A 27,500-nucleotide genomic window follows, 5' to 3' on the forward strand; every position below is an offset into this window, starting at 1 on the left:
TAGTATGGCCCCACGAGCAAGGGCATGCGTTGTTTATCTTGATACAAGTTTACCATGTTTCGCACATATGGTTGTGATGCATGTACCTGGTGTACCCTCATCAGACGAGTAGTCATGATGGGTATATTGGGCTTTGTATATTTGCATCCCAGTATCACTTTGATGGCATACATCGCTGTCACTCAACGACAACAATAATAATGGTTTCTAATGTTGGCACAAGGCCAGCAATTTTGCGGGAGGAGTAAGTCGATTACATCGACCCCAATACTCGTCTGGCACTTATTCTATCGACTCTGGAATTTCAACTCGGAACGTGAAGGCGGACGATATGGTGCTAAGCATTTTGTCCGGCGTGTAAACGATGCTGCCAGTTCACTGCCTTGAAAAATAAACAAAGACATGACATGATAGAGTTTGGCCAATATCCACACTGGTTAACAAGTCGGCATTATAAAATCAAATCTGTTGCAATGTGGTACAAACGTCACTCTGAGGCTGTAACTGATGGAGACAACGTAACGATGCTTTGAGACTTTCCTGTACATACAGATAGAACCACTCAAGCTAATAAACCGGATATTGTTGTAAAAGGCCAAAATAATGGTTTCAAATTTTCTCACAAGGGTTACAATTTGGGGGTAGGGGATGTGTTAATTACATCGACGCCAGCGTTCGACTGGTATTTAATTTATCGACCCCGAAAGGATGAAAGGCAAGGTCGACCTCGGCGGAATTTGAATTCAAAATGTAGCAATGGGCGAAATACTGCTAAGCATTTCGTCTAGCGCGCTAACGATACTGCCAGCTCGCTGCCTTTAAAAATAAATAACCCTTTCTATTATAGGCATAAAGCCTGAAAGTTGGAGGAGAGGGATAGTCGATTAAGTCGATAGAAGAACTCAACTGGTACTTAATTTATCGACCCCGAAAAAATGAATGGCAAGGTCGACCTCAGGGGAATTTGAGCTCAGAACGTAGCGACGGGCGAAATGCCACTAAGCATTTCGTCCAACGCGCAAACGATACTGATAGCTTACCGCCTTGAAAAATAAATGGCAAAGACATGACGTGTCAGAGTTTGGCCAATATCCACACTTGTTAATATGTCGGCATTATAAAAACAAAACTGTTGTCAATGGTATAAACATCATTCCGAGGCTGTAGGTGATGGAGACAACGTAACGATACTTTGGGACTTCCCTGTACATACAGACAGAACCACCCAAGCTAATAAACTGGATATTGTTTTAAAAGACTAAAATAATAAAGTCTGTTCGTTGATTGATATCAGTTCCCCTTGTGTATATAATATTGCAGCAAAAGAATTTGACAAGCTCAGAAAACATAAAGATTTGATCGTTGCAATTATAAACAAAAAAAAAAGGCATTTCATGGCGATTACAATCCGATACAATACCATTGATTATAGGAACACTAGGAATAATAATAATAATAATAATAATCTAATAATAATAATGATACGATGATGATATGATGATATGATGATGATGATGATAAATAATAATATAATAATAATAATAATGATGATGTGATGAATGATAACAATAATAATAATAATAATAATATAATAATAATAATAATAATATTAATAATATAATAATAATATGGTATAGTACACACCAGAAAAGGTCACAGAAAACGAGAAAGCCCCTACTCGGGATATGCCGATACACACAGATAGAGAAATTAGGCCAACAGGCCAGATATAGTTTGTCAGAGATCATGAAGAAAAAAAATGCTTTCTAAATTGATGTAATCAATACCGGCTGATGACAACGTCTCTCTAAAAGAAATGGAGAAACTCCAAAATACAAATACCTGAAATAGAGGTAACCAGAATGTGGAATCTGAAAACATAAACAATTCCTATCATAGTAGGTGATTAGACATGAATAAAAACATATTCAGACAAATACATACAAAAACACCAGGACTTACAAAACATTAACATACAGAAATTGCACTACTAGCACTGCAACCATCCTCCTAACGCAGAACACTTTCCCTACATAATACCATCTGCAGCATCACAAACAAATCACACACATACCCAGGCACCAGAGCTGCGTTCGGTAGTGAAGTGAAAGCACACTATAAAAATAAAACTACTGAATAATAATAATAATAATAAACAACCAGTCGATTACATCGACTCCAGTGTTTCACTGGTACTTAATTCATCGGCCTCGAAAGGATGAAAGGCAAAGTCAACCCCGGCAGAATTTGAACTCTGAGAGTAGCAACGGGCGAAATACCGCTATGCATTTCGTCCCGCGTGCTAACCATAGTTCCAGCTTGTGTGCCTACCTTTTTAAAGGCACAATACCTGAAATTTGGTGGGAGGAGACTAGTCGATTACATCGACCACTGTCTTTCGCTGGTACTTAATTTATCAACCCCGAAAGGATGAAAGGCAAAGTTGAGCTCGGCGGTGGGCTCGTAGAATCGTTAACTCGCCCGGCAAAATTCTCAGCAATATTTCGTTCATCTTTACATTCTGAAGATTTACACCGATGTTGACTTTCCCATTCATCTTATCGGGGTCTATAAAATCAGTACCAGTTCATCACAGGGGTAATGTAACCGACTTAACTTCTGCCCCGAAACTGTACGCCTTGTGTCAAAAATTTGAAACTGACATTCTTCTTTAGCTAGGTTGCTACTTTCTGCAATTTATTATCAGAGCAGTTCTTTATTATTTGTCAAATTCCTGCTTATTTTACTTTGAGACATGCTACAATTTTGCTGTGATAATTTTGTGTTGCAAGCGTGGAGAAAGAAAAAAAAATATTTTGGATTTTAATTCACTCGTAAGTAGTGACATCTTCGTGTTAAATTAAGCAAACTGCTGTGTTTGGGTATACGTACAATGTGACAAATATTTTGGAAACGATAACTTTAGGTGATGAGAAGGTCATACAAGCACTAAACAGGAAATACTGTACACATTCTATAGTTATTGTTTTTTCATAAGTTAAATTACTTCGTTTAATTATAAGATCCAAAATCACATACATCCATGTCTATATATTATATATATATTAGATATATATATATATATATATATATATATATATATATATATATATATAAGGAAAATAAGACAAGGTAGATAATACTAAAATGATTTTATCAAGAAACATTTAGTACCGGTTTCAGTCATTGCGACTTTTTCAACTTAGAGTAAAGTATGAAAAACAATTAAATTGTGGAAAAATTAAATGAAATTAAATGAAATGTTTTTTTAAAAATATATTTCCATATTTTCAAATGCGAGGGACATTTTCGTTTTTCTGCCTCTCTCTCTCTCTTTCTCTCTCTTTTTTTTTTACATCTGTGGGTTCTAACTGGAACCGTTACTAAAATGTTCTTCATAATAAAACTTATTTTCCTCATACATATCAACTCGTGTGTTCCTTTTCAATCTTCTACACACACACACAGATACAACACACACACACACGCACACGCACACTCACACACACACACACACACGCACGCGCGCCCACACACACACACACACACACACACACACATACACACACACACACATATATCTGTGATGCCTCAGCATGGCTTTTGCCGTAGGGCTGAAACGTATAAAAGAATAAAAGAATACACACATATTGTTAAAATAAATCATTTATACATTAATTTCCAAATGAATTACTTTACATTATCATAATAATGTCTGTATATGCGTAGGATTTTGTGGGATGGTGGTACATGTGAGTTTGTGAGTGTATGTATATGTGAGTACATGGTGTGTATATAAAGACGGCACATGTTTGCAGTGAATGAATGTGCATTCTTTTGTAGATGGAATAAGATCGGGAGAATAAGAATTTAAAACAAATGAAAGACAATAATATAACAAAGCAAAGTAAACTTACCCCGACTTAGAAAAGTTTGCAAAAAGACTTGTCGTCCTTTTTGTTACTAAATTTCCTTCTTTTGAATAATTTTTTCCAGATAACGTTTGAGCAAATAGGAATTCAATCTCATACCCATGCATCACACCAGCCCATTCCGGCCAAGGATTTAATCTCGATCGAAATTCGAAAGAATACATATAAACTTTGGCATGTTTGCTGTATTCCTGGGCAAATTCGATAACAGGACATTTAAATTTGACATCTCCTGATGCTTGGTCCAATATGTATCTGTATTTTTCAGTTTCAGAAGAGCCGTAGACATGAGAACCATAAAGATAAGATATTAAATCCAACTGCACAGAATTTGCGCGTAACGGTGCGATTACCTTATTAATCAATTTGCCTGCGGTAGATTTGTTTATCGGAACAGTTCCTTTCAAGGGGAAATATTTCGGTAGATCATAGATAAGAAAATAGGTTCCTTCGTTTGTGACATAGCCAAGTAACACATCCTTTTTCTGTGGTTCATTTTTCAGAGATTCTATTGGTTTCTGTGTCAAGAAAGCGCCGTCAACAATAGGGCTTAAAGTATAAGGTAGGAAACTATCTAAATTATGAAACTGCGCGTTTGCAAGTTTATGAGCATCAGCTTCTAGAAAGCAATCTATCATCGATGTAGTATTCTCGGTTGGACACTTAAGGAAATCAGCCATCGCTTTCGCTCTTTCAATGTTTTTCTCTACAGGCACAGTTGCCCACGTTGCTGTTGCCGAACCACTCATCATAATAGCATTCCTGAAAAGCCTCTGAGAAAGTGGGGAAACGACGTGCAGACTAACTGATCCAGAACCAGCACTTTCTCCAAATAGTGTCAGTTTTTTAGGATCGCCACCGAACGATAAAATGTTATCACGAATCCATTGTATAGCAAGGGTTTGATCTAATAATCCCATGTTACCGGGAGCACGTACGTTATTCAAGGAAAGGAAACCAAATGGTCCTAATCTATAATTTAGTGATGCAACGATGACATTTTCACTAGCAGCTAACCATCGTCCATCATATATATCCAGCGTGCTTGATCCAGACATAAATGCACCTCCAAATATCCAAATCATGGTAGCTAACTGTGAACGAGACTTTCTTGCTTCTGATGGCGCCCAAATGTTCAAATAAAGACAATCTTCGCTCATAACAGTATTTGGATTCCACATTTCTGCACCTTCAAAGTCCCCGAATGTAGTGTCTTTAACTTGTACACACGACGAAACATATTTCTTTGTTTCTTTCACACCAGACCATGGTCTAGCTGGTTGAGGATGTCTAAATCTTAGATTACCAACGGGAGGTCGAGCAAATGGTATTCCAAGAAAGACATCAACTTCAACACCTTGAATTAAAACTGTTGATCCTTTAATCTTACCTTTATTAGTTTGAATAATCGGGTCTTCTGCATGGACGTAAATTTTTAACAGAAAAATTATGAAAATATATTTCAGTCCTTCCATGATATGAATGGTTCAAATGATGACGAAACTCTGAAGAAAAAAGAAAAAGAAACAGAAGTTTATTATAAGAACCAATTTGGTTGTCTTCATGTCAATGTAGCTTAATTTTCAGTTAACTTCGAATGTCAGACTTATATCACAGTAAAAACGTGTTTGGAGAATATGATAGATAAATAGTAGCCTCATCACAAGGCGTGTTAGAAAGCAAAGTTTACTTTAGAATAATTTAATACCAAATGTGGAGACTGATGTTATAGAAAGCATTTTAAACAATTATTTTCACACACACACACACACACACACACACACACAAACACACACACACACAACCCATCGATTGCGAACATAACGAGTCTGATATAGTTATCTGACAGTAATGAAGAGTCATGTACAGTCATAGAGGCTAGCTGCTCTGAGATGTGAATACTTCTTGCTTGCTTCTGGAGTACTTGACTTTACATGGGAATTTAAGCGGTGTTGTGCAAGGTATAACTGACATTGTTAACAGACATTATCTTCAACATCTAGGATAGGATAATTTGTCAGCGATGGCCATACTCATCAACGAGTGGCAGCCATCATGTATATCCATACATAGATATTATACATCCACACATGCACAATGTATCTGAGTGCGTGTGTTGTGTGTGTGTGTGTTGTGTGTGTGTGTGTGTGTGTGTGTGCGTGCGTGAGTGTGCGTGTGTGTGTGTGTGTGTGTGTGTATGTGTGTGAGTGTGTGTGTGTGAGTGTGTGAATGTCGGTATGTGTGTAAAATTTAGAACTAGAAGTCAATAATAAAGGACACGGAATGAGGTTGTATGTTGAGAAGAATATTATGTACTACTTTATATTACATTACGTTATATTAAAATAAGAATGATTCGTTACAGCTGGCCATATGTTTCACTCTATATGAGCTTAACAAATAAATGAGATATTTAGTCAGCTGTTGGAGTTTATAGGTTATTTTAATATAACCCATATTTTTTTGTAATTTTAAGAACTAAATCTTTCCCCATTCTTTTGATAAGATCGTGTAGTGTGAAGCTTATAGCCACACATAACAGATAACTTTAATTTAAATGCTATACATACTATATGTATTTGCGCATATATATATATTCATTCCTCATTTTGACTTACAACACTGATACTGTTGCTACTGTTTTCATCCATGGATTGTATTTTGATAATAGACATTTATATAACGTTAGGTCAGGTTTCATTTTACCATGTAAAACAGTACAACTACTTTTATCACTGGGTGGCAGTAACTAAAACCATTTACTCGTTACATAATTTTCTCGATAGTGAACGAGATTAAAATAAAATCTGTGAAAAAAGTGGAAAAGCCTCCATACAATCTACCTATTTCTTTACTACCCACAAGGGGATAAACACAGAGAGGACAAACAAGGACAGACAAACGGATTAAGTCGATTACATCGTCCCCAGTGCGTAACTGGTACTTAATTTATCGACCCCCGAAACTGCGATCCTATGACCGCGAGTCCGCTGCCCTAACCACTGGGCCATTGCGCCTCCGAACCTGTGATTATACTTGGGTCTACCAAATTCCACTCACAAGGTATCGCTCAACAAATGGCAAAGGTAGAAGGCATTGCTCAGTGCACCGTGCTGTGTCATCAAATTTGAAATCATGTACTTTCAAGGCAAACATCTCACCCTTGTGCTTCTGGTTTCTCTTGTCGATATTTACGCTTTTTTAGATTTGAAATGATGCAAAATGAATGTCTTGGCAATGTATAAAGTTTAGTACCGATTACAGGGGACACGAATAGTAGCATTTTGTGATACCTTGTGGAATCATCCGATTTGATGCAATCATATGAATACTTCATGAATACATCATTAAAATATTTCACTTCATCAGAATAGAAGTACATATTTATCTGAAAGTGCCAGAAACTTTTCGGAACCGGTTAAATGTTTGATTATATTTACTCTTTTTTTTTTCTTGTTTCAGTCATTTGACTGTGGCCATGCTGGAGCACCGCCTTTTAGTCGAGCAAATCGACCCCAGGACTTATTCTCTGTAAGCCTAGTACTTATTCTATCGGTCTCTCTTTGCCGAACTGCTAAGTTACGGGGACGTAAACACACCAGCATCGGTTGTCAAGCGATGTTGGGGGACAAACACAGACACACAAACACACACACATACATATACATACATATATACGACGGGCTTCTTTCAGTTTCCGTCAACCAAATCCACTCACAAGGCTTTGGTGGGCCCGAAGCTATAGTAGAAGACACTTGCCCAAGGTGCCACGTAGTGGGACTGAACCCTGAACCATGTGGTCGGTAAGCAAGCTACTTACCACACAGCCACTCCTACGCCTATTTGATTAGTTCAAGTTGTATATTCGGCTAGATTTAGTCAATGACATTCATATAAGACATTGTTAAAACACGATTAAGATAAGCTAAATTTATGCAACGTAAATAAAAAGGCATGGGAAATTTGGAAATTGAGCGAAATTAAATAAATGTGACTTTTTCGAATGTGTATCTTGTCCTTTGACTTTCAAATTATACTTCACAGAGAGGGTATTTGATGTTTCCAAACAATGAAAGCATGAACATTTTCAGAGACACAACGGCCTTTGCTCGATATACGATCGCTAAATAGATGCAAACATTTAACTAAACCTGGTGCTTGTACGCAATTTTCTTACAGTTCTTTTACTAGTCAATCAAGACGGTCATTACAAAGATAAAATATTGCTACAAAGATAAAATATTGCTACTGATTCACGAGCGCCTACTTTATCATAAACAAAAATGATTATGTTTCAGATCATGTTTAACGTAAAAATATAATTTCGGGAAAAACATAAAAACATGTTAACCGAAGAATATAAAATAGAAGCAAGTACTAATTTTTTTTACAGATTAGATTAAGTAACTAAGAAATTCCATGAATTCTCTTGTGGGTGACGTGATATTTTCACAGTGACAATTTACAGATGTTAATTTGAGTAAAGGAAGTGTACCAGTGGTGTAATGGTGGGCTCAGTTATCTACAGAAGCGTAGTTCACTCGCCGTGGTTCGTCTTGTGCACATTTCCTAGCTTAGTTTCGTGTTTGTAAAGTATCTAATTTAATTTAATACACACACATGTATACACAGATACGTAAGAACGTAGATGTATACGTACGTACATACATGCATACATACATACATACATACATACATACATACATACATACATACATACATACATACATGTATGTGTGGGTGGGCCTCTTTGCGCGTGCATGTTGTTGCTTTTAAATTCAAGCCAGTCTTAATTGAATAGACCTATGGTCAACGATATTCCAGTCGACGAAAGCGACTTTTGCAAGGCATCTAATGTATCATTATCAAATGTATCATTCCTTGACAGTAACGTCTAATTTGAGAGAGAACATTTCGTTACTATTTCTGGCGTGTTGAAAGACCACAGAGCTGAGAACACACCATACCTCCGGAAAATACACGAAGCATATTCATTAAGTATATATAATTAATGATGATGATGATGATGATGATAATAATAATAATATTAATATAATAAATAATAATAATAATAATAATAATAATAATAATAATAATAATAATAATAATAAGGACTACCTAATCTCTGGATGTAAAGTCTTAGCACCAGTGGAGTATAAATTAAGACATGACAGAGTTGGCCAATATCTACACTGGCTAATAAGTCGGCATTACAATATCAAAACTGCCGACAAGTGGTATAATCACCACCCTGAGGCTGTAACTGAAGGAGAAAATGTAACCATTCTGTGGGACTTTCCAGTACATACAGACCGAACCATCAAGGCCAATAAACCAGATATTGTTGTGAAAGACCAAAACAATAAAGTTTGATTATTGATCGACATGAGCATCCCCTGTGATCATAATATCTCAGCGAAAGAGTTTGACAAGCTCAGAAAAATAAAGACCTACTCATTGAAATTGAGAACTGTGGCATCTCAAGGCGGTTACAATACCAGTGATCGTAGGAGCAGTAGGAATGATCAAGAAGGAACCGAAAATTATATGAGAATGATCCCTGGCTTACCATCCCTGCAAGAAGTGCAAAAGATTGTCTTAACTGTACATCACACGTATTGAGAAGAGCATTGTCGATGTGAGAACTGTTGCTGCTCATGTATTTTAATTTAACTTAAAAAAAAAATAAATGAACGAACTATTGAGTTTTGTTTAATGGCCTACCAATGTATACTATGAGATTCTTTGCCCTAGGAGTCGGGAAGACACTCGGCAAGAAATGGAAGCAAATTTGAAAGAAGAAAAAAAAAGTAATAATAAAAATAATAATAATAATAATAATAATAATAATAATAATAATAATAATAATAATAATAATAATAATAATATACGGCAAAACGATCAGCCACCTTTTATATATGGATGACATGAAACTATACGCTACAAATGACAAACAGCTGGAAACACTATTAAAGACAGTTAATGGATTTACCAAAGAAATAGATATGAAATTTGGTTTAGAGAAATGCGCCAAAGTAACCCTGAAAAGAGGAAAACTAGTTATGAGTAGCAACATCACACTAGATAAAACCAATGAAATAAAAGAATTAGACCAAAGCCAACTTACAAATACTTAGGAATCCATGAACTAGATAAGACACAACACACACAAATGAAAAAGAAAATAAAAAAAGAATATTATAGACGAGTTAGATCAATACTGAAAACAGAGCTCAATGCTAAAAACAAGATAATAGGTATCAACACTTTAGCCGTCCCAGTTATAAGTTACAGCTACAATATCCTTAACTGGACACTAAATGAACTGACCAAAATAGATAGGAAACAAGAAAAATAATGACAGGATCTAGGATGCATCACCCAAAATCTGACATATAAAGGCTATATATACAACGTATAGAAGGTGGAGAGGCCTTATGCAGCTGAAAACTACTATAAAATAACACCATAGGACTGCAAAAATATCTACTTCGGAAGGAAGGAAAACTGATACAATAGCGGCAAAACACACGAGCAAAACAAAAAACTGTTCTCAGTATTTTAAGGAAGCTGACAAATACAAACAAGAATCATACCACCTAACAAATATGAAGAAGAAGAAGAAGAAGAAGAAGAAGAAGAAGAAGAAGAAGAAGAAGAAGAAGAAGAAGGACGAAGAAGAAGAAGAAGAAGAAGAAAAGAAGAAGAAGAAGAAGAAGAAGAGAAGAACAACAAAAGCTATAAAACAAATGAATCCAACTAAAATAGAACAGCAACGAACTGTGATAAAACGATGGCAAGAAAAGCCCTTTCATGGCAAATACTGGAGTAAACTAAATGTAAAGAAATAGACAAAAAAAAATCCCAGCAATGGTTGAGAACTCAGGACTCAAAGCAGAGACAGAAGGATTTTTAATTGCAGCACAAAACCAAAGCCTCCCCACCAGATTAACCACCAAACATGTAATGAAAAGAAATATAACAAGTAACTGCAGAATATGTGGAGATGGACAAGAAACAATAAATCATATCATCTCTGGCTGCCCAGTCCTGGCTAAGAAGGCATATATTCACAGACAACACAGAGTTGGGACCTATATACCTGGAAGCTATGCCAACATTATGAAATAACAACAAAAAAAATAGTACAAGAACAGGCACACACATGCCAACATATGAAAATAAAACAACAGAAAAAGATAGTACAGGCACACACAGAAAAGGTCACAGAAAACGAGAAAGCAACCATAATCTGGGATATGCCAATACACACAGATAGAGAATTAAGGCCAACAGACCAGATTAGTTGTCGAGATCATGAAGAAAAAAAATGCTTCTAAATGATGTATCAATACCAGCAGATGACAACGTGTCTCTAAAAGAAATGGAGAAAACTCTCAAATCCAAAGACTGGAAATAGAGGTAACCAGAATGTGGAATATGAAAACAGAAACAATTCCTATCATAATAGGTACATAAGGCATGATAAAAAAATATTCAGACAAATACATAACAAAAAACACCAGGACTTACCAAACACATATAACATACAGAAAAATTGCAATACTAGGCACTGCACACAGCCTACGAGAACACTTTCCATACAGTAACCATCAGAGCATCACAACAAATCACAGCACATACCCAAGGCACACAGAGCTGCGCTCGGTAGTGAAGTGAAAGCACGCTATAAAAATAAAACTACTGAATAATAATAATAATAATAATAATAATAATAATAATAATAATAATAATAATAATAATAATGATAATAATAATAATAATAATACAGTTCCAGACAAAAGTGGGACTCAAAAACCAAAGCCATCCCCATTAGAAGAGGAATATTTCTGGGAGACACACCCTCTCCTTCCTTTTCTAATTAGTACTGACACCTTTATCTGACATACTAAACAGAACTGGATGTGGATACAACTGTTACGGCAAAACAATCAGCCACCTCTTATATATGGATGACCTAAAATTGTATGCTACAAATGATAAACAACTGGAAACATTACAACAGACAGTACATGGATTTACCAAAGAAATAAATATGAAATTTGGCTCAGAAAAATTTGCCAAAGCAACCTTGAAAAGAGGGAAACTAGTTAAGAGTAGCAGCATCAAGCTAGATAAAATAAATGAAATAAGAGAATTAGACCAAAGCCAAACTTACAAATATTTAGGAATCAATGAACTAGATACGATACAACATACACAAATGAAAGAGAAAATAAAAAAAGAATACTATAGACAAGTTAGATTAATACTGAAAACTATTGTGTCTGTGTGTGTTAATGTTAGCATTTTCAAGCGCTTTTTAATAGCGTAGCTAAGCATATACTGATGGTGTGATTCTATAATGAGAGTAGAGTAAAACTTATGAATATCAAGTTGACTGGAACTTCATATTTTGTCTATCCGCTTGAAGGGCTCAGTGAAGGAGCATTTTACTTGTGATTTCCTTAAATAAAAGAATTTTTTGTTAAATAAATGAAGTAGGCATAATTGGTGTTGCCATTTGTTACAAATTTCAATGAATGGTTAGATGGTGATTTCTTTTCTTCTTCTGGGATTTCCGTTTTTCGTTCCGACGAAGAACTATGCTCGAAGCGTCAAAAGCTCATCTTACTGGGCATCAAGCTAATACATCTCATGTGAACGTACTCTAGTTGTTTGTTGCTGTTTGGCTTAATGCTCGTTTATTTGATTAGACTAAGAAGATAGCTGAGTAGGATGATCGATGAAAAGGAAGCTTGGTGGGGAGAGATTGAGTGGAGAAAGAGAACAGGCTACGAGAAGGGTTATTGAATATAGGTTGATATAAAGCTAAACTGCAACCAGTAGTTTAGCATAGTATAGGGCAGCCACTGGGAAACTGTGATCCCCGCAACTTCTTGAATGAAACAGCTAACGAAAATTTACTTTGAAAGTGTTTCGTAGCGCCGGTCTCATGTGGCCGAGATCTCGAAAGAAGGTTACCCATGCTTGGTTTAAGTATTTTGTAAGTGGATTAAGTTTTACATAATAAAGTTAGTGCCATATTGAAATGTATAGGGAAAATATTGAACTTTCAAAGCAAGTGTATATGTGTGTATGTTAGAGAAATTAATGTAAAAATTACTGTTAAAATATACCTTTCATTTTTCTACATATAAAACTAGAAATAAACCCTGGAAGATATTACCTCTATAAAGAGTTTAAAGAAAAGTAATAAACAAGATAGTTATCTATATTCATAGTCATTCAGTGTATCTTCGGATGACGAATCTTTCAATCGTGATGCATAATATTATAACAATGCTTTAGAAATTAGCAGTTTAAAAGCGAAAGTAAAAGTAAACTACATAAAACATTGAATAATATATAAAAATTAAAATTAAAAAACGTAAAAAATATTTTTCAGTCTATGGTTCTTTATTGCCTACAAGGGGCTAAATATAGAGAGGGCAGACAAAGGCATTAAGTCGATTACATCGACCCCAGTGCGTAACTGGTACTTATTTAATCGACACCGAAAGGATGAAAGTCAAAGTCGACCTCGGCAGAATTTGAACTCAGAACGTAGCGGCAGACGAAATACCTATTTCTTTACTACCCACAAGGGGCTAAACACAGAGAGAACAAAGAAGGACAGACAAACGGATTAAGTCGATTATATCGACCCCAGTGCGTAACTGGTAATTATTTAATCGACCCCTAAAGGATGGAAGACAAAGTCGACCTCGGCAGAATTTGAACTCAGAACGTAGCGGCAGATGAAATACCTCTAAGCATTTCTCCCTGACCAGCGGCAGCGATTATTCTTATATCTATAAGAATTCCATATTAATATGGCGATAACAATTAATTTCCAGTAAACGCTGTCGTAATCTCTTTTATAGAGACTTAGTAATTTTAATATTTCTATTATTGAAAACAAGTGGATGTATTCCACTGAAACTAGGTAAATATAAGCCTTCGAACAGAGACGTCAGTGGCGACACCTGCGGGGTCTGACTGCGCTACATTGACAAGGGGCAATACCCCGAAACGCGTCTGTAGCTGTCGGAACTGGCAGTGTGAAGCGGCTGACCTCCCTTGTTCGAAGTTATAATGGATACAGATCGTGTATCAATAGCTATCTTAAGCGGTGGCCTCATGGAGCTGACCAGCGGCAGCGATTATTCTTATATCTATAGAATGCCTTATTAATATGGCGATAACAATTTATATACTATATATATATATATATATATATATATATATATATATATATTGATAAACGGTAAGATACAAAAGAAGAAAGAGACCTCAATATTATGTAAATAGAGGAAATTTATCTATACAATATGTTACATTACTCGGTAGTCAAGATAAAACTCTGAGTTTCAGATGCCGAAGTGGAAATCCACAACACCATCTCTTCGGTTATCTGGCTATTTGAAAACGTTATGAAAAAATACCGTTAAAAATGAAGGGAAATTACTCTGTTATAACTCTGCTTTGCCTGCGTACTTATCATCGCTCGCATTTTTCGTCATAAAAATTATATAAAAATACATAAAAATATATAAAAATATATAAAATATATAAAATCTCTTGGGACATAACACAGAAAGCATGTTCTATCCGTTTTCTTTAGGGGACCAAAAACGTAACAGAAATTTAGTCACATGTGGGCATGATCCGAAAAGCTCTGTCCTTGTATTTAGACATGTGGTAGGGTCTAAGCTGCTTTTCCAGATAAGCCATCTCTCCATGTCGCATAAACCGCACCTTCCGCTGCCGTTAGTATAGGGCTTACATCTGGCCAAAATCTTCCATTGTATGTTATAATCGACACCTTTATCTCTTAAAGACCAAATATGATTGGATAATTGTGTCGCTTTTCTTTTGTTCCAGTGCCTAAGCTCAAAGTGTGGTTATTGAACCTGGCCTTGAAATTACCCTCTGTCAGGCCCACGTATTTCTTCGTCGAAAACGGTGTCTTTAGTGGTTATAGAGTTTACGGTAGCTTCATATATGATGGTCTTGGACATGCAAGCTCCATTTAGCGGGCACAATTCTTTATTCCTGCATGAACAGCTGTTTTCTTCTTGTGTTTTTTGTATGTTATGATTGATTATGTTTTAAAATTGGTAGTTGAACTAAAACTAATTTTTAAATTGTGTCTATTAAAGAGTTTCCTATAAGCATGGTTAACTGGAAAATGTCTATCTATCAGTGCTAGGAAATATTACCTATATTGAAGGCCACCTCGGGTGAGTAAGGGGGCGTAAACCAGATGACCTTCCTATTTCTATTATTCCTTTTCCTTATTGTTGGGCTGGTGATAGGTGTATATTTTATTTTTTCGCTAAAACCACTATCTTTTAAAGCTTTATTATAAACTGGGGCAACGCTATTGAAGATGTCCTCATTAGATGAGAGGCTAGAAATCCTCTTACTAATATTTTTAACTAAATTTTTGAATACTATAGGGGGATGGCATGAACCTACATTAATATAACTTAGTCTATCATTGGGCTTCCTATAAGGCTTATAAATATTATTATTAAGATCTAAGGAAACGTCTAAGAAATTGACAACCGTCAGGTTAGTGTCTATAGTTATACTAAGTCCGAAGTGTTTCATTAACTGGATAATATCCTTCCTAAAACGATCTTGTGCTGGTCCATTTGTATTAGCTGTTAAGGCGAGGGCATCATCTTTGTAGATGGCGAAATGTACATTTCGCCATCTACAAAGATGATGCCCTCGCCTTAACAGCTATACAAATGGACCAGCACAAGATCGTTTTAGGAAGGATATTATCCAGTTAATGAAACACTTCGGACTTAGTATAACTATAGACACTAACCTGACGGTTGTCAATTTCTTAGACGTTTCCTTAGATCTTAATAATAATATTTATAAGCCTTATAGGAAGCCCAATGATAGACTAAGTTATATTAATGTAGGTTCATGCCATCCCCCTATAGTATTCAAAAATTTAGTTAAAAATATTAGTAAGAGGATTTCTAGCCTCTCATCTAATGAGGACATCTTCAATAGCGTTGCCCCAGTTTATAATAAAGCTTTAAAAGATAGTGGTTTAGCGAAAAATAAAATATACACCTATCACCAGCCCAACAATAAGGAAAAGGAATAATAGAAATAGGAAGGTCATCTGGTTTACGCCCCCTTACTCACCCGAGGTGGCCTTCAATATAGGTAAATATTTCCTAGCACTGATAGATAGACATTTTCCAGTTAACCATGCTTATAGGAAACTCTTCAATAGACACAATTTAAAAATTAGTTTTAGTTCAACTACCAATTTTAAAAACATAATCAATCATAACATACAAAAAAACACAAGAAGAAAACAGCTGTTCATGCAGGAATAAAGAATTGTGCCCGCTAAATGGAGCTTGCATGTCCAAGACCATCATATATGAAGCTACCGTAAACTCTATAACCACTAAAGACACCGTTTCGACGAAGAAATACGTGGGCCTGACAGAGGGTAATTTCAAGGCCAGGTTCAATAACCACACTTTGAGCTTTAGGCACTGGAACAAAAGAAAAGCGACACAATTATCCAATCATATTTGGTCTTTAAGAGATAAAGGTGTCGATTATAACATACAATGGAAGATTTTGGCCAGATGTAAGCCCTATACTAACGGCAGCGGAAGGTGCGGTTTATGCGACATGGAGAGATGGCTTATCTGGAAAGCAGCTTAGACCCTACCACATGTCTAAATACAAGGACAGAGCTTTTCGGATCATGCCCACATGTACTAAATTTCTGTTACGTTTTTGGTCCCCTAAAGAAAACGGATAGAACATGCTTTCTGTGTTATGTCCCAAGAAGATTTTATATATTTTTATATATTTTTATATATTTTTATGTATTTTTATATAATTTTTATGACGAAAAATGCGAGCGATGTATAAGTACGCAGGCAAAGCAGAGTTATAACAGAGTAATTTCCCTTCATTTTTAACGGTATTTTTTCATAACGTTTTCAAATAGCCAGATAACCGAAGAGATGGTGTTGTGGATTTCCACTTCGGCATCTGAAACTCAGAGTTTTATCTTGACTACCGAGTAATGTAACATATTGTATAGATAAATTTCCTCTATTTACATAATATTGAGGTCTCTTTCTTTCTTTTGTATCTTACCGTTTTATCAATAAATCACCTCCCGGACGACGTTATTCTCAACTAAGAGCTAATACGACCTTTTGGGATTATCGCCTAACATCGGTTTGAGGACTCTCACAAACAAAAGAATCTAATATGGACGCATATCACATATATATATATATATATATATATACACACATATATATATATATAGACAAACACTTATATATGTATACACACACATATGTATAAGTGTGTATTTGTGTACGTTAAAAAAAAAATATATATGTGTGTGCATATATATGTATAAATGTAAGCCTGACGGCTGAATGGAATGTAGAGCAATAAATTGCTTTATATCGGTATTATTTGGGTTTTGATGTGTATATACAATGTATTTATTTTTCTGTCCGTTTCTGTCCGTGTAGTTTCGTTTTCCGTTTTGTTTTATAAATATCGATAAATATATGTATGTAAGCAAAGAAATAATGGGGATATATGTAGATATAGCTTATTTTATTTAATTTGTTGTTTAATCTTATTGTCAGTGTGTGGGAGATTTCGTTTGTATTGTATTAATTTGTTTTTGTTGTATGCATTTATTTAAATGTTTTTTTCGTTGACCGTATCGAATTGATTTTGTTTTTCGTTTTGTTTCTATAAACGGAAAATTATTAATCTCTCTTGCCTTCTAATAGTCAAATTAAAAAATTTAAATTTGTTTTAATATATATAAAATAATGTACTTACATAAATAGATACGTGTGTATGAATTGTATATGTATGTAAATTGTAAAAAAATATATATATGTATATATATGTAGATGAATAACTAAACGCGTGCAAGTGTATATGCATCTGTATATACGTACGCATGTGTCTAAGTATGTATACATAAATGATAGGTGTATGTGTGTATATATAAGTATGTATAAATATATACATAAACGTCTGTACTGTGCAAATAAATCGGTTATAGAACGGAATAGTTATAGTTTTAAATTTATGAATCTACAAAATTTCAGTTAGATTATTTACTTTTTTTATGATTAAGCTCGTTCTTATATAGCGTCTTCGTAATAATTTAGAAATTATAAATATATCCATTTGATAATTTTCGTCAAATGTCTAAGAAGATATATCTATCTGATGAAGCATCATCACATATTTAAACGGATTTAAACGTTTTATTAATGAAGTGGAAACAGCTGTAATTTATGAGATGTGTCATTTGTTTGTATGAAATATTTAAATTGAACTGAAATTATAATTGTTCAATTTATTGTTTTGTTTTCCATTTTTGATATATATATATATATATATATATATATATATATATATATATATATATATATATATATACACAGGATGTTTGGGCTAAATTTGACAGTACACTTTGCATAAAGGGAAACCAAAACACAGTTTCCTATTCCATAACTAAAGTATTAAAAAGATTTTAAATATCAACTAGATTATCCTGGAGGATATCATCTTCCACCACGGCCGGATGACGCCTTTGGGACCTGGTTACACGTACTTCACTGCGTCGCTGGGAACATCTTCGAACACCTCCTTGATACCCGCCTGGTCGGCTTTGTTGTTACAGTCAGAGCGGTTGGTGCATTTTTCAACCACGCCCCACATGTAGTATTTCATGGGATTACATTTGTGTGTATTAGGGGCCAGAAATTGGGGATTGTGAAGACGTAGAAATTCTCCGAAGACCACTTCCACAGATGTGGTAAGGAGCCAATTCCTACTGCCAAACATAGACACTTCCAGCAACCCTCTTCAGCCAAGGATTAGTCTTCAGCAGTCTTCAGCAGCTGCATAGAGCCACATCAGTCTTCAGCAGCTGCATAGACCCGTCTTGATTGAGCTAAAGGCTCTGTAGGGATTGATTCTGGCGTGGAGACGCAGTAAGAACGTCTGCTGTATTCCTTTCTGCTGGTCACCGTTTTGTAGTTCACGTTGCTGCTGTCCATGTCACGTCTTATAGCTTTTACAGTGTTCACAGACCATTGAGTGGTAGTTATGAAATTGTTATTTGGAAATCCGGCTTTTCCAACATTCAGATGGCATCCATTTCACCGTGTCAGCTAACATTTTTCAACTACAACTTCAGTCTTTATGCGATCCAACACCGTTAACTATTCACCAAATATCAAGCTGTTCCTGAAAAAAGGAGACATAAAAAATCATCAAATTTAGCACCCTTGACTTTTAATTCATCCGAAGTAAACAGTTTTTCTCATGATGTAATCGGTTCTACTCATCAATAGAAAACGCATCTTAAAAAGCTATAATGAACCTTAACCCATTGGTGTTCTTGCTTTCATTTATATATATATATATATATATATATATATATATTATCCGAATTTTATTGTATTAAGTATCCATCACGGTTGGTCTTACCAATCAGTTTCGCGCAAAAAAAAAAACATGGATTGTTAGGTAACAATCCAATTATATAATTATGCTCATCAGAAGTAGCCGATACGGAAGGGAATATGGCGACTGCTCTTCACTGCCGGACGTGGATTAGCACAACATCTCTGCGTCTGCCGCCAAAAAGTGAAATGAAAAATGAGCCAGGGTATTTGGCTAGGTGTTATATCATTTGGCTAGGTTTGTTGTGAAGACGGCCAGAGTTATCTTGAAGTGGGGAAAGTTTGTATTAATAATGTAGCGTCCCTGTGGGGATGGGGGTGTGGTTTGGGGGTTTATGGTATGTATAGTGGTGTCATATGTATAACTTTTACTGGGGGTGCAGGTATACATAGCGCTGTTGTTCGTTGGTCTCTTTTATTTCTCTGAAGGATAAAGTTGTGGGGCTTTCTATATTAGCGTGCGATGATATCAAAAGTCCGAAAATAAACCAGAAATAATACTACCACTACCACAAAAATAAGAACTTCATCTTTAAGAGCAAGTGTATTTGAAGTGGTTTAACGAAAGTGCTCACACACTAGAAGAAAACTTCTTTCCAAAAGAAGGTTAGTAACATCCTCATAAAAGATTTCATAACATATTTTTAGAAAATAAAAATATCCCCATTATACTTAAAAAACTGTATTAATTAATCCTCATAGACGTTCATATATATATATATATATATATATATATATATATATATATATATATATATATATATATATATATATATATATAGTTATATATATTTCAAATGACACTTGAAATAAAATTACTACGAACTTCCTTTATTTTGGAGAGAATATTAAGTTGTGTGTGTGGGTGTTTGTGTTTGTATATATATATATATATATATATATATATAGAATAAAGCTTATATATAAAGAACGTGAAATTCACGAATTGTCAAACACGGAAAAACGGACAGTAATTCAGAGCCTTCATTCTTCAATATATATATATATATAGGCGCAGGAGTGACTGTGTGGTAAGTAGCTTGCTAACCAAACACATGGTTCCGGGTTCAGTCCCACTGCGTGGCACCTTGGGCAAGTGTCTTCGGCTATAGCCCCGGGCCGACCAATGCCTTGTGAGTGGATTTGGTCGTATATATGTATATATATATATATAAGTGTGTATATATATTTGTGTGTCTGTGTTTGTCCCCCTAGCATTGCTTGACAACATAGCGGTTCGGCAAAAGAAACCGATAGAATAAGTACTGGGCTTACAAAGAATAAGTCCCGGGGTCGATTTGCTCGACTAAAGGCGGTGCTCCAGCATGGCCGCAGTCAAATGACTGAAACAAGTAAAAGAGTAAAAGAGTAAAAGAGTATATATACATATATATGCACCTATGGTTTTCGCATATCCTTTGGTCAATGGCGTATAAATGGTTGTATGGATATGTTTAAATAAGACTGTGAAAGGTAAGATAGAGATTTGATCTGGAACCTAATCTAGGAAGTTGTTAAAAGTGGGTGGATATGAGTGGGTGGGAAAAGAGGAGACAAATATAACTAATAAGATGGAAAAGGAAATATTGAAAGTGCTGCGAAAAGGAAGGAGCAAAAAACAAAAAAGGTAGGTCCATCATCTTGGTGTTTTTCATCTGTTCTTTCTAGCTTTCCTAAGAATTGTCTTTCTATTAATCTTTCTGTGTCGCTACTTTGCTCACTCACTCACTCACATACTCACTCACTCTCACTCACTCACTCACTCACTCACTCACTCACTCACTCACTCACTCACTCACTCACATACTCACTCACTCTCACTCACTCACTCGCTGATTCGATCTCTCTCAAAAACACAGATACACACACCCACACACAATTTTCCACTCTCCTTGTCTCTCTATCTCTCCCCCCTCTCTCTGTCCCTCATTCCCTTAGCTCTAATTTTTGTCAATTTTTGCGTCACTGTGTCTGGTTGTTGCATTTAGATGTATATCCGAACTATTTACCATCTGTTGGAAATCGACACGGATTTCAACACTGGATTATTAAGTGAGAAGGACACACAGAAACATCTCAATCTACTAGAAAGAGCAGCTAGATTTTTCTCTTAAAACCGGATAATGTTGTTTTAGCAATACTATTTCTGAAAGAAGGCCAGATGCTTTGGCTGGAATCTTTTTGATCATGGCCCTGCTTGTAAACGTTTCATACAATAACTTAATACACTCGGTACAACATAAAATGGCAATTCACAAAAGTTGCTGGTTGTGGTATGGTAAAGTGCATGAGTACTATTGACATCATGAATACGGACACCGTCTAAAGTTACATACATAAAAACAAGAAAACAGTTTCTTTATTATGTTTATTTATTTAACTCGTGTTCTGTTTTTTTTTCCTATTCTGTATAATCTTTTTACTATCAGTATCTTATCTACACAAAAAAACTTCTCATTTTGTGGAGGAGAGAAGAACAGTAGATTAAATCGACTTCAGCTTAATTAATTGACTGGCGCTTAATTTTTATTCTCCTTGAAAGGATGAAAGGCAAACTTTAGCTTAACGGGATTTAAACTCAGAACCTAAAAAAAAAAGTGGAACAAATCACGCAAAGAATGTTATTCGATGGTCTCAAAGACTGCGCTAGTTTAGCGCCCTCCACCCTCTTATAATTGGTAGTTGACAAAATAAAAGTAGGTTAAAAACAATGACGGAAAGAAAAGCGACCATTTAACCTGAAGATAAAAAAAAAAAGGAGATGTAATAAAACTTATGGGTGACTAAATAGAGAAGGAGGAACGAGATCCTGCTCTGTTGACATTCCGATCTTTTTGTATTTTTTTCCATTACAAAGTGCCTGAAAAGTGGTTTGACATTTCCTAATAGCCTAGAAATTAAAAAAAGAAACTGTACTTTTTATAGTTGAACATGTCCTTGCTTTCCTAGTTCTATTTACTTAACCCCACCACAAAAAACAAAAAAACAAAAACAAAACAAAAACAAAGCAAAAAAAGCAAAATAAACAAAAAAAAACTCATATATGTTGTTCCATAAACAAGAGATTTGGTTAAAAGTTAAGGATGTCGGACCGAACACATCGAGAACTAATTTACTGCTCCAAGGTTTCACAATCAAAATTTTGCCAAATCTTGCGTTTTGATGACCTTATTTCCACATGACAATAACAGATTAAGTAACAATAGTGAGGGAGACACTAAATATTCCAGCATTTAATTCCATACCTCATCGGTTTAGGTTTAGAGCCTTCTTTCCCAATACTCTAAATTAACAAAGCTGTTGAGCGGACTTTTATAATACTTATTTCTTTTTCAACAACTTTAGACGTTTAATTTAAGTGTGATGATTTCAATCACATATTGAACTCAAATCGGATTGTGCTCCATCAAAGAGTCACGTTTTACGCAAGCAACTAACACAGTTTTGATTCGCAGATGACGTTTATTCATTGCTGAAACCACAGCTCAGCTGCGGACCATGCTGACAGAATTGTACACTGAGCTTAACTGTAGTTCTTAAAATGAAAGGCATGAAAACAAAATATGTGCGGTCGGAAGACGCAGCCCAAGACCAAATAGGTGGGAAGCGATGAAATCCTTTCTACTATATGCACTAGGCCTGGAGTTTTGTGATGAGGGGACAGTTGATCACAACGAGCCCGATATTTTACTGATAGTTAATTTATCGATCCCAAAAGGATGAAAAGCAAAGTCGACCTCGATGGAACTTGCACTCAGGACTTAGCGACGGGTGAAATACCGCTGAGCATTTCGCCCGGTGCTAACGATTCTGCCAGCTTGCTGCCTTGGGAAGCTATGAAATCGAGGAGGTATAGGAGCACCTCTACTTAAAGCACACAGTGAATATGCACCGAGATATGGATGCTAAAATCTCGAAAAGATTAAGGGCAGGATGAAAGGCCTTCAACTCAATAAAGGATGAGCTTCAAACAAAGCTAGGTAATGACTTACTTGCCAGACTCTATATTATCACCGTCCTACCTCCGCTATCATACACAAGAAAGACGTGGGTTACTACGAAGAGAACAGAATATAAATTGGCTATGACTCAAGAGGCCATAGAAAGATCTTTGATAGGAATTATACAAAGAGAACGGAGTGGAGGGAACAATATAATCGCAGCGTATCGAAAGTAGAACTTCTGCTGGGCCGGATATGCTGCAAGATTCACAGACAGCATGTTGACCCTTGTCGTTGCCGAGTCCTAGAGGTCAGAAAAAGCCGCTTGACGACAGAAGACGATTTAGTCAAGCAATATGGGTCAAGATGGAAAAGAATGGCGCAATTAAGACAAAATTGGAAGTGCATTGTGACCTGCGATGCATAACTGCATTTGATGGTCTGGTCGATACCTTGATGCTGTAGTACTGTGATACACACACACACATTCACACACACACATATGCATATACATGCACACATATGCATACACACACAGTGGGTAAGATGGGTAAATTGTAACCATTTTATATTTTTAATTTCGTGTATGCGCATTGATTGTTCTCGATTTGTCGACTACACAGTATAGTGGGGTCAGTTGGGCATCACCTGTGAGAAAAACAGCACCATGACGCAATTCATTCTTCCAGAAATTTGGAAGCGACATGCTGTCAACTCGGAGTCATTACGAAGTCAAGGAGAGAACCCAGCCATGGCTGTCAAGCAATTTCTGCGAACACATCTCTCCTAACATCTGGTTACCTAACTCCTCAGAATACAATCCCCTTGATTATTATGTGGTGGGCGTTGTTGAGGGAGAGAGATCAACAAAACTCCTTGTAACACCAAAGATGAACCGAAGGTAAGCATTATGGCAGCATTGACTATCTTAAACAAGGGGACCGTCCACAAGAGTTGCAGGAGAGTCCATGGTTGAAACAAATGGCGATTTCATTGAATAAATGTACTGTTTAGTGTTTCAAGATACTTTTTTGTAATTTTGGTAAATATGTCTATCGAAATAAGATGTCAGTGTTATTTTAATTTTTGTGTAATCTAGACAACAATTTATTCACCGCATCCTGTATGTGTGTGGCTGTGTGTGTGTGTATGTGTGTGTGGCTGTGTGTGTGGCTGTGTGTGTGCGTGAGTGCGTATGTGTGTGTGTATTTACGGAGAGATAGAGGAAAAGAAAGAGAAGTAAAGAGAAGAGAAAGCAGCAGTCACATATCAATCACCTGACTGATTAAATTTGAGTGATTCATAATGGATTACTTCATAGAAAATCTGATAACAGATATAACCGAATAGATAGTGAGAGGATAATAGAAATAGAGTAAAAATACAATGAAAGTATAAGTAACGTAATTAAAATAATTGAAAACAGAACTAAAAGAAAAATTCTACAAAATACACATTAAAGAGCAACAATGTCTCTACCTCTCGCAAAAAAAAAGAAAAAAAACGGGAATATATCTCGAAATAGCAAAAAAAATATACTTTGAAACTGAAATTTCCTCACTAAGATTTATGTTTTTGGTTTCAAATTTTCGTATTTTACATATTAATATTCCGTATGTATCTGTGTCTCTGTGTGCATGTATGTGTGTGTATTTATGTGTGTGTGTATGTATGTATGTATGTACGTGTATATGTATGTATGTATGTATGTATGTATGTATGTATGTATGTATGTATGTATGTATGTATGATGTCCGTTTATTCGTCTATTGTTTGAACCAACTTTCTGCTAAGGGAAGTTTGACCTTATATGAAACTGTTGTCAACTTTATTTGGTTAATGTTTTTGGATATTGTATTAATTGATTAATTCTTTATTATATTGTATTAAAATTAACATACATATACATTTTCTTCATGTACTGGTCTCTTCGCTTTTCAGCAAGGCAAGAGAAAGTACCACCACGCGAAGAAAAATGAACGACACGCAACGCGACAGAAATTGTAAAAGGAAAAAAAAAACCTTCTTCTTTTTCTTATCCACGCATTCTATAAAAACTTAAAACAACATAACCGAACTTTCAATCATGTACATTTGTTACAATCTACGCTCTACATTTAATGATATTATCGGTGAAACTCATTGAAATGTATGTGAACAGTTGACCATTTGATCGCTGAAACATGTTTGTCCGTACTTCTTAACTCTGTTAAACCACGGTTGTTTTATATATATTTGTACCGTTCATATACAAAATATTGTTGAAACTAGTTTGGTATGCATGTAAATAAATCTCTTTAAAAACTACGGCACGTTTTTGAAATTCAGGTGCATTTTCAAACCGCAACGGACACACACACATAAGATTAAATGGAGCAGGAAGACACGCGCGGACGGAGAAGGTCGATGTAGAGGTCGCAGATGTGTGACGAAAGATTTCCGGACTATAGACATAAGATAAAATAAGAACAGTAATAAACGAGTGAAGAACGAATATATAGTGCGTGTGTTTATTTGGCAAAAAAATGGCCATCCCGACATAATATACATACATACATACATATATATATATATATATATATATATATATATATATATATATGTATATATATATATATATATATATATACGTTTATATATATATTGCAAGATTTTTTATGTGAAATCGTGTGTTGAAACAGATATTGTTGTATTTAGGAATGGTCATTTTGCCAGTTTAGCCAATAACACCAAATATATAGTGCGTGTGTTTTTATGGGCTAAACTGGCAAAATGTCCACTATATATTAAATATATATATATATATATATATATATATATATATATAATGGTAGTCTCACATGTTTTGAGAAAGGGTTCTGCTGTTTCTTACTAAACAATAAAAATGTTTGGTTTACAGTGATCAAATATACGTGGTGATGGGAGGCTGAAAACTTCATAGGCTGACTATGAAGGTGCGATGCTGGAGCTGTGAAATCTTGCATGCATTAATCTCAAATCTCCTTCTTAATAACTGCATTGTTTCTTTCCGGGTAAATTGATATCTGACTGTTCAAAGACTTCAAATGTAACTAGTAGCAACTTCTCTCGAAAATGGACAAAATCTGGCATCGTCATGTTATTAAGTACCTGCAGAAAAGGCCATTTATGCTGACATGCTTTCTACCTTTTGGATGGATAACAGTCCAGATTTTTCAACAGTGCAAAAGAGGGTAGCTCAGTTTAAAATGGAAAGGGAGAATCTAGAAGATGACCCAACATCTGGGCGTCCTGCAACTGCTACCACCGAGGAAAACTGAACGTGTTCGCCACAGAGTGGCGGATGATAGGCGATTGATTACAAATTAAACAGCAAATGCTATTAGCGTATTCCGTAAGATAGTTGAGAATATTCTACACAATCAACTTGGTATGACGAAGGTTTCTGCTCGGTGGGCTCCATGTCGTCTGATATCTGATCAAAAACGGCACCATGCTGATGACCTCACAGGAAAATCTGACATTGTTTCAGGCAGACCCAGCTGGTACGCTTCAAAGGTTTCGTGACTCAGGATGAGTGACGGCTTCATTACTTTGAGCAACAGACAAAGATACAATCTATGCAGTGGAAATACCTCTCCTCACTTGCTCCAGAGCAAGCCAAGGTTGTTTCATCTGCAGGGATGGTGATGGTCTCAGTTTTTGGGGGATGCAAAAAGCATCGTGTATAAACACGATGCATCTTGCATCCCCCAAAACTATCTTCCAAAGAGTTACATCTTCAATGGAAAGTATTGTGCTAACTTGCTGAGGCAGTCACGAAAGGCTGTCAAGAGCAAACGTCTATTGCGGAAATGACGAAGAGAAAGAGCATGCTATGGTGAAGGTAAGAAGAATTTGGGCAGTCCCTGCTAGTATCAATGCTACATTTCAATTAGCAATACTGTTTTGAAGAGTGCAATTCAGTTTTAACAGTTACTTTTTCAAAGCTTTAATGGAAAAGGGACAAAGGAGCATATTCGCCGTATCTTACTTTATGAGTTCAATAGCGGCAACAACGAAACGGAAAGTGCGAAGAATACTAATGCAGTATATGGGGATCGGACAATAAGAGAAATCCAGTGTCAACGGAA

The 27,500-nt window shown here is 35.7% G+C and overlaps 1 protein-coding gene across 2 annotated transcripts in view; it reads right to left on the reverse strand.

Annotated features, from left to right (window-relative positions):
- The window catches only part of LOC115216429 (cholinesterase), a 65,302-nt gene that overhangs the window by 35,604 nt on the left and 2,198 nt on the right, over nucleotides 1-27,500 (reverse strand). For both annotated transcript variants that reach the window (XM_029785761.2, XM_036506697.1), the window contains exon 2: nucleotides 3,918-5,437. In XM_029785761.2, coding sequence (XP_029641621.1) covers nucleotides 3,918-5,407 — 1,490 coding nt within the window. In that variant the 5' untranslated portion in view covers nucleotides 5,408-5,437. The remainder of the gene's footprint in view (nucleotides 1-3,917; nucleotides 5,438-27,500) is intronic.

The sequence above is a fragment of the Octopus sinensis genome, linkage group LG10, assembly GCF_006345805.1.
Source record: "Octopus sinensis linkage group LG10, ASM634580v1, whole genome shotgun sequence".
Classification (NCBI taxonomy): domain Eukaryota; kingdom Metazoa; phylum Mollusca; class Cephalopoda; order Octopoda; family Octopodidae; genus Octopus; species Octopus sinensis.